General features: G+C 48.0%; 1 protein-coding gene across 2 annotated transcripts in view; it reads left to right on the top strand.

Moving 5' to 3' along the window:
• ZZEF1 (zinc finger ZZ-type and EF-hand domain containing 1) overlaps positions 1–18,046 on the top strand; it is a 109,857-nt gene extending 91,811 nt beyond the window's left edge. For both annotated transcript variants that reach the window (XM_084862799.1, XM_084862798.1), the window contains exons 44-55: positions 1,254–1,373; positions 3,418–3,609; positions 4,441–4,541; positions 6,029–6,164; positions 6,266–6,625; positions 8,350–8,493; positions 9,927–10,095; positions 10,268–10,366; positions 10,749–10,914; positions 13,030–13,183; positions 13,791–13,862; positions 15,619–18,046. In XM_084862799.1, coding sequence (XP_084718925.1) covers positions 1,254–1,373; positions 3,418–3,609; positions 4,441–4,541; positions 6,029–6,164; positions 6,266–6,625; positions 8,350–8,493; positions 9,927–10,095; positions 10,268–10,366; positions 10,749–10,914; positions 13,030–13,183; positions 13,791–13,862; positions 15,619–15,699 — 1,794 coding nt within the window. In that variant the 3' untranslated portion in view covers positions 15,700–18,046. The remainder of the gene's footprint in view (positions 1–1,253; positions 1,374–3,417; positions 3,610–4,440; positions 4,542–6,028; positions 6,165–6,265; positions 6,626–8,349; positions 8,494–9,926; positions 10,096–10,267; positions 10,367–10,748; positions 10,915–13,029; positions 13,184–13,790; positions 13,863–15,618) is intronic.
• The last annotated feature ends 318 nt before the right edge of the window (positions 18,047–18,364 follow it).

The raw sequence follows: 18,364 nt of genomic DNA, 5'->3' as shown, positions 1-18,364 counted from the left end.
GAAGTTTCCTGATAGTTGGTTTTCTGTAGTTTTTCAGTACTGTTTTATGAGACCCCTGCCTAATGGCACAGAACCTTGGAAGATGAGAAGAAAAATGGAAGGAATGTTTTTTCACTTTCCGCTGAACCATAGCTTCCGGTTCATCATGGGATAGGAAGAAGGGAAGAATAGAGGGGCAAGCATCCCATGGGATCTTTAAGCAATAAATTTGTCAGTTGGGGTGGGAGGAGGCAGACAAGTTAAAGAGCTGGGCAGTAGTTGGTGTGGAGATGAGAAGCCTTGACTTATGGGGAACATAGTTCTTCTGCTCTCTGAGGGGCAGGGGTGGGGAGGAAGGGGTCACTTTAGGATAATCTTCCCAACAGAATTAGCCATAAAACAAGGATTTCATTTAAAAATTTGTTCCTGGACTTTGGCAGCACTGGCAAGGAAGCCATGGGGAGACTGGATTGGAGAGCGTGTCTGCTCTGGCCCAGCCCTGAGAATTTGTAGTTTTAGGGTTGACACTGTGCATCCACTGCTCGTTGATATGTAACATTTATCACAATCTGCTGAGGATTTAGTTGTTTGCATTATAGTAGGTGAGAGAACATAATAAACTCCCTGAGGGCAGAGACCATTTCTGTCTTTGAATCCTTCATTCAGTGCCTGATAGAACTGAGTATGTAGTTATGGACTAGAAAGAAGGTCCCTGATCTTATGGAGCTTACAGTCTAAACTTCAAGAGAGACAACAAAGAGCCTGCAAGGAAAACTGTCATGAGTCAGAAAAAGCCTTTCTGAGAAGATGAAATTTGAGGCGATAGATAAGAATCTGGGTGGGGTGTTACATGCTGGGAGAGTGGCAAACTCCAGGAACAGGCATGGTCGTCAGGAAGCAGAACACCTCCAGGAATTCGGGGTAGTATAGAAGACGCAGATGAGACCGCAGAAGCAGGCAGGGATCCTAGAGGTCCTTGTCAACTCTTTAGTTTAAAGAGCAGCGGGAAGCTTTTGGAAGGTAGCAAGCAGGAGAGGGACAAAAAACTTCTGTTGTTAGCACAGGACTTAGCACACAGGATGTATTAGGCTTCAGAATATTTGTTGAATGAATGAACAGACATAGATATGGCTAACATCCAGACTTCATTCTTCCTGCTGATTCTTCACTTAAGAATGACCTTGGGCCACTAGTTGAGACTGGGTTCTGAAGGCTAGTGATTCTTACTTCTCCATTCTGAGGCAGTTTCAAATCATTCTTTTTCTGTTTGGCAGGCTCACGATTTTGAAGAGACCCATGCTACCTTCCTTCAGACTGATTTGCTGAAGCTCCTGGTGAAAAAGTGCAGCAAAGGGACTGGTTTCAGTAAAACGTGGCTCCTCCGGGACCTGGAAGTAAGGGATGAGGGTGGCTCCACGTACTGCCAACTGGTGCACATTTCCTGGCTGGGAGTTAGAGTCGTCAGTTATAGCTAGTTCTTCCAGGGCACTCTCACTCTGTGCGGCTGTAAAACTGCATCTTGTATTTGTCTTCCCTTTTTAAATAGGACACCTGTCCTCCCCTGTCAGGGAAAATGAATCTGATGTTTGTTTAAAGAACACTGGGAGAGAAGTATTTTGTATGGAAACATTATATCATGGTAATAAAGTGTTCCCTTAATTATTATTTCCCTTTAAAGTACCTTCGAGCTAAGATGAGTTTCTAAATTGGTCCTCACTTTTATTTTTTGTAGGATGTTAGTTGATATTCTCATTTTATTACTATTCCCCAGAGGCTTTAGGTTGTTCTTAATAGCATTTTTATAGTTCCCTGTGGAGTTTCTGTACCAAGTATCAGCTTCAGGTCCAGGAAGGGCTGCTGCTATGTGAGAGGTGGTCAGTGCCCTTGCTCAGCCCACAGAGACCTGAGCTTCAAGAAACAGCTCGTAGTTGCCACTGTCCTGGAACATATTATTGGATAACCTGGAGAGCATGTGAGCTCTTGTTCCTGGGAAATATTTTAAGTTAATTTTTTTATTATTCAAACAATAGAACCATACTGCAGAAAATTTTTTTTAATATATATATATTTTTATTGATTTTTACAGAGAGGAAGAGAGAGAGATAGAGAGCTAGAAACGTCGATGAGAGTCATCAATCAGCTGCCTCCTGCACACCCCCTACCGGGGATGTGCCCGCAACCAATGTACATGCCCTTGACCAGAATCGAACCTGGGAACCCTCAGTCCGCAGACCGACGCTCTACCACTGAGCCAAACCGGTTTCGGCGCATACTGTAGAAAATTTGAAAAATAGAAAAACTCAGCTACCTGTTTTTTTCTTCTGTATCTATGATAGATAGATAGATAGATAGATAGATAGATAGATAGATTGATAGATTGATTTAGATTGCAAAATGAGCATGGTATATAAATAAATTGAAATCATATCATGGCCATTTTTCTAAGTTGCTAGTTTACATAATCACAATTTTTAATGGCTGCATATGATATGTGAAGGTAGATTTCAGATTTTTGCCATTAATGCTATATCATGACTATATCGTGAATATGACTTTTAACATATTTTACATTATTCCTCAAAGATGAGTTACTGGTCAGAAACTAAACATTTTTATAGCTCTTTATGTAAATAACAGTCTATCTTTACATACCATATGCAACCATTAAAAATGGTATTAGGCCGAAACCAGTTTGGCTCAGTGGATAGAGAAGTCCCGGGTTCGATTCTGGTCAAGGGCATGTACCTTGGTTGCGGGCACATCCCCAGTAGGGGGTGTGCAAGAGGCAGCTGATCAATGTTTCTAACTATCCTTCTCTCTCCTTTCCTCTCTGTAAAAAAAAACAAAAAAAAAAACAATAAAATATTTATTTAAAAAAATGGTATTATGAAAACTAGCAACTTAGAAAAATGGCCATCAGATTATCTCAATTTACCAACATGCATTCTAATTGATATCAATTTACATGGTCAGTGGCATAGTTAATAAACAAAGTTCCCTCATAGTTTTAGTTAGCATTTCTTTGATTATAAGTACAATTGAACATGTTTTTTTTGTTTCTTTTTTAATTATACATTCTTCTTGTGAATCCTGACATCTTTTAAAAAGTTAGGTCAAGTCGAGACCGGTTTGGCTCAATGAATAGAGCAATCGGCTTGGGCACTGAAAGGTCCCGGGTTCGATTCCGGTCAAGGGCATGTACCTTGGTTGTGGGCATATCCCCAGTAGGGGATGTGCAAGAGGCGGCTGATCGATGACTCTCATCGATGTTTCTAGCTCTCTATCTCTCTCCCTTCCTCTCTGTAAAAAATCAATAAAATATATTTAAAAAAAAAAAAGGTCAAATATTTTCTACCCTTTAAGGATTAAGGATCTGGGTAATCTTCTCATCCACCAAACACTCACCTTGCTGCCCTGCCTGATTTTCTTTCGGTGTAGATCTTGTCCATCATGCTGTACTCCTCAAAAAAGGAGATCAACACTTTGGCTGAGCATGGAGACTTGGAGTCAGATGAGCGAGGGGACCAAGAGGAGGAGGTGGAACGGTCCGTCAGCAGCCCGAGTGAGCCAGAGCAGAAAAAGCTAGACCCTCTGGAAAGCCTGGATGAGCCCACCAGAATATGTTTCCTGGTATGTTCTTAGGTCATGGCGTGGACCGAGACAGGGACTTGAAGGGATGGATTCTCTTTGGCTTGGACTGTTTTAGCCTCCACATCCCGAGAATCACTTCCTGCAGACTCAGTCTGTATTGTGCAGAAGAATGGAAAGGCCCTTACAACAGTACTTCTTAACATTTTTGGTTCTTGGGCCCAAAAGCTGTAGATCACTTCTCCTATAAAATACACATTCAAATATATATATAGTATATATATGTACAATTTTGCATGTAATTTCCAACCCCATCCATAAACTCCCAAATGGTAGTTCTTCCTCATAGTTTCTCAGACATCCTATCTCTCTTTCCCTGGGTAACCCACTCTTCCTCAGAATGATGTGAAAATGGGGGAGGGCTTAAACTCAAAGTTCTAATTATATGAAGAGGAAACAGTAGGGATATCTGAAAAACAAGTATAGTTTAAAAAAAATCAAATGTACAGTATACTTAGACATATGTGCCAGTTATCAAACTTGAGAGCGAGGCAGTGACAGAGAACTAGCAATGAATACATTGTGGTGGATAGTTATTGACTATTAGCATTGCATTCTGCTGACATAACATTTCTTTTGGTGTTTCTGTGTTTTAGATTTTCCTTTGAATTTATAATAGTAATGCAAATTTTACAAATCCATGTTTTAGGGCTTATAACTTTATATACTTTAAGTACCCATATGGTGTTTTTAAATTATTACCTGTGATAACTTTAGAACATAATTGTTTTATCACTTTTGAGTTTAGATGATCAATAATGTGTTAAAGCACATTAAATTGTCTCTCTCCTACCTCCTCCCCATGGCCCTCAGATGGCTCACGATGCCCTCAATGCCCCTCTGCACATTCTCCGGGCCATATACGAGCTACAGATGAAAAGGACCGATTCGTTCTTCCTGGAGGTCCAGAAGAGGTAAGGGCTGTCGGGTGCAGCGGAAGTATGTGAGTGTGAGAACACTCGAGGCGGGACTGCGCTACCCGCCTGCCAGCAGGATCTGGAGAAAAGCGCCCGACAGGCCCCGAGCTGGTGTGGACCTGGTTGTTAGTGCTTCGTAAAGGGATCTGAAAGCTGGCTGTGCCTCATTGTGTGTTCCTCTGGAAAAACGTTTCTTAGAGGGAACTCATTATGGATGCAGGAATGGAGACAGACACTGAGGTTTCTCTTTTATGACATCCCAGGGAACACTCTTATCAAAAGTGTTGTTTTGTTTGTTTGTTTCTCACCACTGCATATTATACTCCTGTTTGTGTTCTTTTTTTTTTTTTTTAAAAGAATTATTATACAATTAACAACAGATCCCTTTCTCTTGGATAGGGAGTTCAGAGCTGGTTCTTGGGCCCAGCTCTTAAATTTGTGTAGAACTTTGCCTATCTGCAACTAATTCCCTCCTCTGTCCCCTTATTCTAGTTTTGACTCCCTATTCTAATTTACACCCAATTCCAGTTTAATATTTCTTTTAATTTTTATTTCATATTTCTGTGTTTCTATATGTATTTCTTCCATATGGCCTCAAATCTCTTGTGAGATGCAGCAGGCTTGCATCATGTAGGGCATAGCCTAAGCTGTTGTAACTGAGACACCCAGAAATATCATAGGTCCAGAAAGATAGGATTTGTTTTTGCTGTCATGGAACAGCCCAGAGGTGGGCAGCAGTCCGGGGTGAGTGGGCAGCCCTGCTCCACATGACCCTCCTTGGTTCTCATCCGTGTAGTCCAAGCTGGCTCACCCACACCACCTCTCTGTCCCAGCCCAGAGGGAAGGGGCAAGGTAGGGAAAGGAACACATTCTTTTTTCTTTTCTTTTTTTTTTTTCTTTTTTTTAATATATCTTATTGATTCTTTACAGAGAGGAGGAGAGAGGGATAGAGAGTTAGAAACATCAATGAGAGAAACATTGATCAGCTGCCACAACCATTGATTAGCTTGACTGGAATCAAACCCGGGACCTTTCAGTCCACAGGCTGACGCTCTATCCATTGAGCCAAACCGGTTTCAGCAGGAGCACATCATTCTTAGTGCTGTTTCTGACTGTGGGCTTCCAAAGTGGCACACATCACCTCACTGCCCTCCTGTTGCTAAGAACCTAATTGCATCCCCCCATCTGACTGCAAGGGATCCTGGAAACCATGTCTCCAGCTAGATGATTCTGTAACTTGCTGAAACTCCCAGGAACTTTGTTCTAAAAGAATGGAAAGATGGATCCTGAGGGACAGTTTGGATTCTCTGCCACAAGGAAGACATGCACATCTGCATGCATGAATAAATGAACACTGTGAATCTAGTTTGCAAAATATGGAAAATCATATAATTGTGAAGTAACATTTCTGACAAGTTTCACTGCAGGGTAAACTCTTGCTTTGCTATAACTTACGTACCCAACGTTGTGCTCCTTCTCTTCAGGTTTGATGGTGATGAGCTCACCACGGATGAAAGGATACGGGCCCTGGCGCAGAAGTGGCAGCCCAGTAGGAGCCTGAGACTGGAGGAGCAGAGTGCCAAAGCCGTGGACACAGACATGATTATCTTACCGTGCTTGGTATGTTGCCTCCACTTGGAAAAAATGGTCTCTCCCTGACTCCCTCCTCACCCCTACTTGTGAAAAGGCAGGCCTCAGTAACGTGGTCTTTGGGTTTGCAGTCCCGGCCCACTCACTGTGACAAGGCCACTGCTGAGTCAAACCCCGTGACCCAGAAGCTGATCTCCAGCACGGAGAGTGAGCTGCAGCAGAGCTACGCCAAGCAGCGGCGTACTAAGAGCGCCGCCCTCCTGCACAAGGAACTGAACTGCAAGAGCAAGAGGGCAGTCCGGGACTACCTTTTCCGGGTGAACGAGGCCACAGCAATCCTGTATGCCCGCCACGTGCTTGCATCCTTGCTTGCCGAGTGGCCCGGGCACGTGCCGGTGAGCGAGGACATTCTGGAGCTCAGTGGTCCTGCGCATATGACCTACATTTTTGACATGTTCATGCAGCTGGAGGAAAAGCACCGGTGGGAGAAGGTAATTAAGCAGGCCAAGCTGGGCACTCACCCCTCTCACTTCTCCTCTGTCCTCTCCCCACCCCAGACCCCAAGTGTTTGAATGGTCTTCCTCCAGCAAGTGCCTTCCTGGGATGAGCGCACGTGTGGCTGGAGGACTCCCCGGCAGGTGTGAATGCAACACAGGCAGGGAGGGTCACTGTTGAATTCTCCCAACTACTGGATCTAGAGCTGAGCTCATAGCCCACGATAGACTTGGTGCTCAGAGTGTTTGGAGAAATATCCCATTAAACTTGTCTTTGTCGTTTTCCCTTTTTGTTCTCACATTTTCAAATCTAGCTCTCTTTGCTAGCCTGTCTGTTCTCGTGTTCCTAGCGTCATCTCAGTGAGCCCAGGGCCCAGGGTTCATTACAAGTGTGGTGGCTTGTTCCCCTCATACAGAAGCCTCCCAGGGCGGTTTGTGTCTTGTCTTTTTAACCATTGTTTCTAGGATGTCTACCCCAGGTCAGACCCTCTGCCAGCAATTATACCTGCATTACACCCTGACCCAGAGGGAGGAAACCAGCCGGGAGGCCTCTCCAAGGCTTCCAGCTTCTGGGGGGCAGACGGGCTCACCAGGTCTGTCTGTGCTCTCATTTAAAGTTCAGTTGTGACAGGTGGAGGCCATTTTTAACTTTCTTTTTAAAGCAAATCTTCAACTAGGTCATTATTTTTTTATTTTAGAGAGAGGGAAGGGGAGAGAGAGAGAAAACATTGATGTGAGAAAGGAACATGGATTGGCTGTCTCCCGCACACACCTCAACCAGGGATTGGACCCACAACCTGGGTGTGTGCCCTGACTTGGAATTGAGCCACCACCTTCTGGTGGACAGGACAATGCTCCAGCCAACTGAGCCACACCAGCCGGGCTCAACCTGGTTTTTTAAAGGAGTGCTGGGTTAGCAATCCTCAGAGGCCTAAAAGCATTTCTTCCGCCTCCTGTTGGGTAGAAATGAAGAGTTCACATAGCAGAAAATGGTCTGTTTACTCAGGAGGCCCAGGTACTGTCTGTCGCTGAACTAGAAAGTTTTATCACCACCTTCCCAGTTTCCAAATGCAAAAATCTTTAGTCACATTTGCTGCCGTCTTCTTCCTCCCTATCCTCATACACACATACGCTGTATGTGAAGATTCCTTAGGATGTGCATTTATCCTCTAGTCTAATCCCTAATTTGCCACCCATTTCTAAGTCCTCTAGATCCTTTCCCAACCTCAGAGCCTTAGGGTTACTGGCATGTTTGCTGTAGCCACGTTTCTCATTTGGAAGTGATAAAAGGGGGCGTTTTGCTTCTGGTAGTCCCGGTCTTGAACATGCCCTTCCCGTTCCTACTCCATGGAGCTGCTCATTCTGCTCATTCTCCCTCTGGTCATTTATCCCGTTGTGCTGTAATTGTTTGCATGTCCATCCCCCTGCTGGGCTCGGGGCTCCTCAGAGGCCAGGCCACCTCTGATGGGTTCTGTTGGTTCTTTCAGGCTCCCTTCAAGTAGTATTGCTCCGAAGGCACTGCATGTCCTAATTTTCAGCAAGAGCTCCTTCAGGGCGAGGGGGCCGCTGGGTGGCTTGAGGGGTTGGGGCCAGGGGCCAGGATGATGCCAGCCCTTCGGGTGGGCGTTGGGTTGACATAGCCCCTCCCTTCTTCCTGAGGGAGCAGCTCCATGGCCCTGCCACTGGTAGGCCTTGACGTTGCCTGCCTTGTGTCCTGCCAGATCCTGCAGAAGGTGCTCCAAGGCTGCCGAGAGAACATGCTGGGGACCATGGCCCTGGCCGCCTGCCAGTTCATGGAGGAGCCAGGAATGGAAGTGCAAGTGAGAGAGTCGAAACACCCATATAACAACAACACCAACTTTGAGGTACGATCCAGGGTTGGCCAGGCTCGCCCAGCCTCAGGGCATGCAGCCGGCAGGAGTAGCAAGAATCTCATCAACTCCCACAGCAGCTCTTTCCTCTCCCGACAGCCCCGGCCAAGAAAGTGCTTCCTTAGTCTCAGCTGCAGTCAGAGATTCTGCACAACCAAGTCTTCCCTTCTCCTGACCTTGTTTTTATAGAAAACGATAGGCCATCTGGCCCTGGGAAGAGTTTATTTCCCTGCAGCAAGCTTCTTGCAGCGCATTCTTGGTGTTTTCCAGCAGTGAGTCTGGTTCACGCCTCACTGCCTGTCTCCGGATGACCTGGCCACACCTTGGACACTCCCACCCCTTCGTGTAATGACACAGAACAGAAAAGCCTTGTTGGTTCCCCTCTTAACTTCGTACCCAGGCCGGGGGAGGTAGGAGTTTGGATGAGGCACATGTGGGAAGTCCTGTTAGTCTCACTGACTTAAAAATGTCCCTGCATTGCTTTAGCCCTTTCAAAACGTTGGAGCTGCAAGACATAAGCTTCTGAGGGGCCAGCACACTCTAGCACCATGAGTTTATCTGTCATCTATGGATGCAGAACTTGGGTATTGCTCAACTGAGATGTCATTTTGCAGAAATGTAAACCTCCTCGCTCTCTTCCTTCTAAGCCTCTTCTCTTCGTATGTTCTTGGGTCCAGCCCTTCTCCACTAATCCCACTCCCCCAGCTTCGTGTAGGCACACCTCAAAGGGGATTGCCTATCTTCATCACCCAACTCTCCCCTTCTCTGGCTTCCTTCTCACTGCTGGCCTTGCCTCACCTGGCCTTGGTCACACCAGCTCTCAGAGTGATCCTTGCACAACACAAACTAAGGCTTTCTCCTGCTTACAACCTTTCCAGGGCTCCCCCTGCCGTCCAAAGCCTGAACAGCAGGCTTTCACTTCTGTTCCTGCCAGCCTCTCCGGGCTCACATGTCACCCCGTCCTCCGTCCTTACCTCCCAAGCAGATGTCCTCACAAAGTTCACCCTTTACCCGAGACACAGCAAGCTCCTCTGTTCCCTGAACCTGCCAGACTTTCCAGAGCTACTAGTATTTGCCTGAAATGTACCCCCGATACAGTCACATCCCCCTCACCTTGTCTCCTGCCATTCGTTCCTTCTGGCAGCCCCTCCTCTCCTTTTCGTTCTTGGCAACAACCCAAACATCCCTTCATTGGACTCTTTTCTGCCCTCCGCCTTCTCCAGGTGAAGGCTGTCTATATGCCCAGTCTGCACAGGTGTGCCTGCTGTGCTCGCAGCCTGTGGGTGCTTCCGTCCCGCTAGCCTGGGAGCTCCCAGAAGCAGGGCTCTGACTTACTCATTCCTACATTCCCCGTTCCAGGACTTGGCATGAGGTAAGCCCTCAGGAACTGACCAGTAACGACAAGTGTTCTCATTTCCCCTCCGTAGGATAAAGTTCACATTCCTGGTGCAATCTACCTCTCCATCAAATTCGATTCTCAGTGCAATACAGAGGAAGGCTGTGACGAATTAGCCATGTCCAGCAGCAGTGACTTTCAGCAGGATCGACATAATTTCAGCGGGTCTCAACAGAAATGGAAAGATTTTGAGCTTCCAGGTATATAAATACTTGGTTTTATCAACTCTTAACATTAAGCCTTTAAACTTAATACTAAGAAGGGAAATGATTGGAGGACTTAAAGTGGGGTTTATTACATTTCATCAGGAACCCCTCCCTTGCTATCCCTCTCCCTGCAGTGTTCTGACTGTCTGGTTCTTGTGTGACACAGGAGACACTCTGTATTACCGCTTCACCTCTGACATGAGCAACACTGAGTGGGGCTACAAGTTCACTGTGACGGCTGGACACCTGGGGCGATTCCAGACAGGTGTGTGCTCTTCTCTTCCCCTGATCATCCCCTGCCAGGGACACTCTGTGGGTGTAAGTGCCATTATGTCATTGATCTTTATTAAAAATCAAAGCAGGTACTTTTCTCTAAGACTTCCACACATTTGTCTCACAAACCCTACATGTGTCATTCTTGAATATGCTATACAGTTGGTTCGTTGTAAACCTGAATGGCCAGAGAGAAGAGACACCTAAAAAAAGATGTTTGTTTTCTTAGAATTTCCAGGGCATTTTTGCAAAAAAGGGGAAATGAAAATGTCCCTATGTTGTTTTTACAAAAGGCCTAATTTCAGGGAAAATTTAAATGATGAATTGTTTCATCATATTTATTAAAATGTCTGTGTTTTGTCGGGGTTGCCCAGGATTTGAGATTTTGAAGCAAATGTTGTCAGAAGAAAGAGTTGTGCCGCACCTCCCCTTGGCCAAAATTTGGGAATGGCTGGTAGGCGTGGCCTGTCGCCAGACTGGTCATCAGCGACTAAAAGCTATTCACCTACTTCTGAGGATTGTGCTGTGCTGCAGCCACAGGTAAGCTGCCTTCTGGAGCTGAGTCTCTTGCTGGGTGTTTGTTTTACAAATATCTTCTCCCACTCTGTGGCTTGCCCTTTCACTCATTTAGTGGTGTCTTTGGTGAAAAGAAGTTTCTAATTTTATTTTTAATATATTCTTAAAGTATGTTTTTATTGATTTCAGAGAGGAAGGGAGAGGGAGAGAGAGATAGAAACATCAATGATGAGAGAGGATCATTGATCAGCTGCCTCCTGCATACCCCCTTCTAGGGATTGAGCCTGGGCATGTGCCGATCCATGACCTCCTGGTTCATAGGTTGATGCTCAACCACTGAGCCATGCTGGGTGGGCAGAGGGTTCTAATTTTAATGTCTTCCACTTTACTGATCATTTCCATAATGGTAGAGCTTTTGTTATGCTGTTTAGGACATTTTTGCCTTATTTGGCAATGGGGTCCTATATGTTATCTTCTTGAAGCTTAGTTGTTGCTTTTTCACAGTTAGATCTACAGCCAACATGGAATGAATTTTAGAGAGTGATATGAAGTGTAGGGGCAGATAGTTTTTTCTCACGTGGATCTCTATTTGACTATAAGGACCACCTTTTCCCTCACCGCATTCCAGGGCCCTCGCTGTCATAGAGTAGGCCTCCATATGTGCTTGGACCTGTGTCTGTTTCTTTTGTTCCATTGGTCCATTCGCAGAAGTCTGTTTTCGGCCTGGGTGAGTCTATTTTGAAGAAGTGGTTCTAACGCTGAGCCACACTCAAGGGGCCAAAGAGCCGCTTGTGGTTTGCGAACCGTGGTTTGCCAACCACTGCCTTAGGCTATGACTTCTAGTATTGTGTTGAATAGAACTGGTGAGATGGGCATCCTTGTCTTGATCCTGATTATTTTATTTTATTTACTTATTTTTAAATATATTTTTATTGATTTCAGAAAGGAAGGGAGAGGGAGAAATAGAAACATCACTGATGAGAGAGAACCATTGATTGGCTGACTCCTACACACTTCCTTCTGGGGATCAAACCCGCAACCTGGGCATGTACCCTGATCAGAATCGAATCTGGGACCCTTCAGTCCACAGGCCGATGCTCTACCAACTAGGGCCTGGTTATTTTATTTTTATAGACAACTCACAAGCATGCACACATACCCTTCTCATCTGATGGAATTTTGACTGATAATCTAGATTCTAGATCAGTTTGAGAGAATTAAGATTTTCATACCATTGAATTCTCTAATCCTCTATTATTTAGATCTTAGTAATGTTTTATAGTTTCCTATGTAGAGGACTTGTACACATTTTATTAGATTTATTCCTAGGTATTTAATATTTTTGATGGTATTATAATTGTTATTTTAAAATTTTTATTTTTAAATATTTTTGCTGCTATATAATTAATTTTCATGTATTATCTTTGTGTAGTGACCTTGTTCTATTTGTTAATTCCATGAGTGTATATGTAGGTTATTTAGCACACGGCCATGTTATTTATAAATAATGAGTTTTATTTCTTCCTCTCAGTCTGTAGAAACTCTTTGCCTTTTTGTACTAGCCAGGACTTTCATTAGAATGTTGAATACAAGTGGGGATTGAAGATATAATTGTCTTATTCTTCATCTCAGAGGGAAGGTTTTATTTATTTTTGTTTTTATTTTAGAGCAAAAGAGAGGGAGAGAAACATCAATTTATTGTTCCACTAATTGATGCATTTATTGATTGGTTCTTGTATGTGCCCTGTCCAGAAATCGAACCCACAACTTTGGTGTATTAGGATGACACTCCAACCCAGAGCCACACCGGCCAGGGGCTCCACCTAACATTTCACTTGAGATTTTTTTCAGTCATTGGAAGTTCTCTGTAACAGCCATTTTTAAAGGTGTGCAGTTGATTTACATGAATGTGCTTCAGGATCTCCTGTTTCCGTGGTGTCTTGTTTTGAAGTTTAGGTTCTGCCCCTTTCCTTATTTGCTGGTGAATATTTTTGGCTCTTTTTTAGGGGGGAGGGGAGTGGGACTATCCTGTAATGATTTTACTAGATGTGGGGAAAGTGAGAGTCAGAGTTGCAGTTCCTGTCACCTGCCATCTGTCCGACGTGGTGCTCAGTAAACCTACCCCCCCTCCTCCCACAGCGACCTCTGTGACCTCTCGCTGTTAAAGCCCCTGTGGCAGCTCTTCACCCACATGGAGTACAGCCTGTTTGAGGACGTGACTCAGCCGGGCATCCTCCTCCCCCTGCACCGCGCCCTCACCGAGCTCTTCTTCGTCGCCGAGAACCGCGCCCAGGTGAGGGCCCTGCCCTGCCCCCTCCCCTGGCACAGCGCTGCCAGCTGCTTTTCTCCCTCTGCTGCCCAGGGCAGGAGGGTGGGACTCAGAAACAGCCTATTCCAAGCCCTGGTCTCAGCTGACCTGCACACGGAGGTGCGAGTGGCCTAAGTCGGAGGCCCTCACCACCTCAGTCCAGGCAGCACTGAGACTGCTTATTTTACTAGGCCGAAGGCCAAGGGAAACTGGCTTGGATCAGCCCTTGACAACATTGAGTTTTGGAAAATAAAACGGATGGGTTCGTTCCTCTTCCTCTTTTTTCTTTCCCTCTACTCAGCACAATGGGCTTATTAATGGGGAGATGAAAGGGCCTTTCAGAGTTCTTGAGCTTATCCCCCTCATTTTATACATGAGGAAGCGGACTTGGGGGAGGGAGGGCCTTGCCCCACCCATCACCCTGGGCAGAGCCCCTGGAACAAGCCACCTGGCTCCTCCCGGTCCAGCTCCTTCCATGGCTCTTGGGGAGGTGCCAGCAGCGCGGGTGCTGATCTCTCACTCGAGGCTTCTGTGGTTGGGGTGGGTGCCTCCTACGTGGGTGTCTGTTAACGCGCACCCTGCTCTCCTACAGGAGCTCGGCGTGCTGCAGGATTACCTGCTGGCCTTAACCACCGACGACCACCTTCTCCGCTGTGCGGCTCAGGTACTCCCGCCTCGCGCTGGCCCTCGCGCTGCCTGCTCGGGGCGGCTGCCCCCGCCCCCGTGGCCAGGACGGAGCCTGTGCTTGTGGCCCGCGTACAGAATCCACTCAGGGTTTACACGGAGCTCTGTTCCCACTCAGTCACTTCCTTCAGTGTCTGAGAGAGCAGTCCAGCCCCATTTATCATTGTCATCCGTGTTAAACTGTGGGGTCAGAAGACACTAGCAAGAATTTGTGTCTTTTAAACCAAAACAACCAATGCCTTAAATTTACAGTTTGGCCGGTCCCTGAAGTTTCCATAGAGCCAGATTGCAGATATTTTGGGATGTAACTTTCTCCCCTCGTAGAGCTCTCTCTGGCAGCTGTTTGGTCTCAGGACCCCTTTTCACTTTTAAATTATGGAGGATCTGAAACAGCTTTTGTTTATGTGCATTATGTATATATTGACATATACCATTGGACATTAAATTAGATTTGAAATTTAGAAATTAAGACAAAAATTTTAATTTATCATCAATTAATTTAAAAAATAATAAACCATTCCATGTTCACATGAGTGGCATGTTTGGTGGAAATCGGAGGGAGGCATTGTGTTCCATGTCTGAAAAGCTCTTTAACATCTGCCTTAACGGAAGACAGCTGGAGTCCAGTCTGCTTCTGCGTCCACCTGTTATATCACCACACATCAGCCTCTGGAAAACTCCACAGTGTACTTGTCAGAGTACGAAAGTGAAAAAGGCCAAACCATGTCTTAGTGTCCCTGCAGAAATAGTTTCTCCTGTGTGGAGCCCGGACAGGGCCTCAGGTCCCCGCAGGCCCCACATCCCCTCTGAGAGCCCCAGGCTCAGACTCCTGGAGCCTCACAGAGCGTGTGCCCAGCCCCGCAGGGGACAGGGGAAGGGAGATGCCCAGGCTCCCCCTGGAGGGGCCGTAGCTGGGACCCCCAACCAGAGCTTCCCGCTGCCCCGCCATGTTTTCCAGGGAACCTTCCTCCTGCAGGAAGGGCCAGATGCCTGCTTAGAAGCAGGGATCCCCCGTCCACTGTGGAAGAGTTTGTGTGAATTCTCCTGAGACCTGCAGGCAGAGTGAGGTCTCCTAACAGACTGCACTGCCACCGCCACCTCCGGCTGCATGACACAAAATTAAGTTTTGACATTGCATATCTCTGTGGGCTCCTCCCTCTTGCCTGTGCCCATGTCCCATCTCCTCACCCTATTTCTCACCTTCCCATAGCCCATCCGCTTGGCTGGACCAATGCTGCCTCCTCCCCCTGCCTGCCGCCTCTTCCTCTCCTGGTCAGTCCTCCACTCCTGCTCCCTGAGCTTGAAGACCAGCCTGACCTGGCTCTCCAGCTTCCACCTTCCAGCCCCTCCCCTAAACCCCTCCCCAACACTGCTTCCTGGGTCCCCAGCACTGCTTCTTCCCTTTTGCTCTTTTGTGCTGTTCCCTTCCCTCTTACTTTCCCAGGGCCCTGCAGACAGTGTCCTCTGTATCCCCTGAGGCCTGCCCCCACTCCCGCCCCGAGTTCCCCCTGCCCCTCAGGGCAGTGATGATTTCTACCTTACATTTGGAGTTCTCATGTGGTCTCAATAGCTTTTGTCCGTTGCTCCAGACTGCAGTCCTTCCGCTGAGGAGAACCATGTCTGGCTCATGTCTTTCTCACCCCGCCCCTCAGAAGCTCAGCGGAGGGTCTTGTTCGCCAGCACCCAGCGAACCGAGCAGGGGTGGTTCTTGACACTGGCACTGACTCTCTCCACAGGCTCTGCAGAACATCGCTGCTATCAGCCTTGCCATCAACTACCCAAACAAGGCAACCTGCCTCTGGAACCCCGACTGCTAGCTCCGGGGAGGCCTGCATGGAACCAGCGAATCTGGCCCAGGGGTTTTACAGCAGAAATCTAAACGCATTCAGGAACATCCCTGCGGCGCCAGCACCTGGCTTCCCTGAGCTCTCACTTCCACTCCGATCAGAATGCCCAGCAGGCTGGACACCGACACGTCCCATAGCATGTGAGGCTGAGCAGAGCAGCGCAGCATTACCCAGAGAGGACGTCTGTCTCGGCCGAGCTGGAGCTGCCTGCACACGCCCTCCGGGGGAAGACCAGTCTGCAGAGCCGCCTTTCTCGGCAGCGCCGCAGCAGCCGGCCTACGGGCGCCTCTTGCTTTAGCTTCCTGAGACTGGGCAGTCCCACCTGAAACCAGTGAGAGCCGCCTGCCTCCACCTGGCTCCCAGCATTCAGTGCGGGGCCAGGTGCCCCCCAGCTCCCTAGCCACAGCCGCCCCAGAGAAATCCTCGGTGGGAACACGTGAGAACACGTGCCCTGGGATCAGCAGGCCACCCGCGGGTGTCTGCTCGTGCTCCCAACACATCCAGGCCTTTTCAGTTGTTGTTTTAACATATTTTCGTTTTTAGAACAGAACTGCACTGCCTCCCTGAGAGGACACCAGGAGAATGGCCAGTGGCCCAGTCACTCAGGCAAACTGGTTTGTGTGAAAGCAGCAGAACTAAGGAATCTCTTTAGTTCCTGTGCCTGAAAAGCCCTGAAATGCCATCAGGGGAGACCTTACTTTGGAAGTCACACAAACATGCAGACCCATGATATCTCTCTGCCCCACGGTCACAGTAACTCCTCACGCCCCCTCGGAGCTCCACGCAGTCACTTGGCTGTCACTTGTCCAGCAATAACTACATTCGTTCCAGTGAATGCTTTTCCATTTTTCTTTTTATGGCTGTAGTCTTGCCCTGAAGTGCTGATTATTACTCTTTCCAAAGCCACGCTCTGGAGTGTGAAGCCAGATTGGCATGCGGAACGTATGTAAGCCTCAGTGGGACTTGTGGGCATAAGGAATGCCTGAGGCTGCTGCCATTTAAGGGCTGGTGCCGGGCCTGCGCACGGCCCACATGTGGGACCAGCCCCCAGGCAGGCTGCTTGTAGCCCGGCCACAGCGAGCAGGTCAGCACGGCCGTGGCCTCCACAGCCCCTCTGCAGGCTCCATAGGTGTCCGGACCGGAGAGGCCACGGCTGCGGGTCCCGGGAGGGCCTTGCTGCAAGGCCCCTGCTGCCTTCCGGCTCTGGGGGCCCAGGCGTAGTGACCTTCTGCAGCCCAGCTCTCGATCCTCAGCCAGGCCCAGCTGCGTGGAAGGGAGAATTCAAAGGAGACACAAACAGATGGGGCAGGTCCCGAACTTGGTGACCTGAGGCTCATCACCCTGGCCTGGTCTCCCGCGGTGGTGGGAAGTGGTGAGACAGGCGCTGCCCGCTTGGTAGAAACCCCTTTCTTCTTGTTCGCTCTGCCTGCTTTCCCGGAGGAGGCCCCACGCTCCATACACCCAGACCCACGTAGGAGTCACAGTGAGGAGGGAAGGCACAGGGACAAAGAGGTCCCCACCGTGGGCTCAGACTCACTGACGGACTGCCTGCCTGGAAGACAGACAAGCAGATGGTGCAACTCACCGCCTAACCTCGCCACGCCACCCACACCCTCCACACCTCCCACCGGCTCATGGTGAAGTGGAGACGGGCTGGCAGGTGTCACACCCTCATGGCAGTTGCCACCAGCTTTACCCCCTTGCTCCCGTCAGGAAGATAAATTGTAAATAAGCACTGGACTCCTCATAGCTTCTCTCTATACACCGCCTTTGCTATTCTGGTCTCTCTCTAATTTGCATAGAACAAGCCTAAGTTTTCCCTTCAGACACAACTGCTGCTCTCTCCTGGCAGGGCCTGCCTGGCCCAGCATCCCCGCATCCCGCCCTGCCTCTGCTTCCAGCCAATGGGTGGCGCTGCCGAGCCCTCGTCCCTCAGCTCCTGGTCCCCAGGCGGTGCCAGCAGCATCTGAGAGAACAGTTCCCATGAAGACGACACCCCTCTGACTGCCTGGAATGAGTTGTCTGGCAGGAAGGAAGGTGTTGTGGAAACATGTGCCTAATCTACAAGAAAATTTCTGCTCCAAATCATGTATAATGAACAAACAGATACTGTTCCTAATGAGGAGTGACTTATTTTCATCATCGTTTTTAATTTGTTTTCTTACGGGTTTACGATTTTGAATTTTTCCTATTTGGTTGAAAGAAAGAATGTTGATTATATCAGCTAAGTTCAGCCTGTAAAAAGGATGTTAAGTTGTGGGTAAAATATGCAAATGAAGATAAATATATTGTACAAATTCTATATAAAAAAGTAAAATTGTGTGTGGGCCTTTTTTCTCCTTCCCCTCCGTCTGCCCCTCTGTGAACATTATCCAACATTAGTTTCTACCAAGCCCCAACTGACGGGATTTCCGGAATCTCAAGGCCTGGGGTTGAAAGAAATAAAAAAGTTCTAGGCTCTGGGCTGCACCTCCCACCGCACCTCACTCAGCCTTGTCCGCGGCTCTGCAGGAGGCACCCCACTTCCTGGCCGGTCCTGTCTGCACTGCCACTCAGGTTCACGCCCTTGCGCCCTCCCCCTCCCCCACAAGCAGCTTCCCCCAGCCCATCCCCACCACCCACCCTCCACCTCTCG

The sequence above is a fragment of the Pipistrellus hanaki genome, assembly GCF_964339955.1.
Source record: "Pipistrellus hanaki genome assembly, chromosome: 16".
Classification (NCBI taxonomy): domain Eukaryota; kingdom Metazoa; phylum Chordata; class Mammalia; order Chiroptera; family Vespertilionidae; genus Pipistrellus; species Pipistrellus hanaki.
Note: the sequence above shows the minus strand (reverse complement) of the source record. Positions and strands in the feature narration are given on the sequence as shown.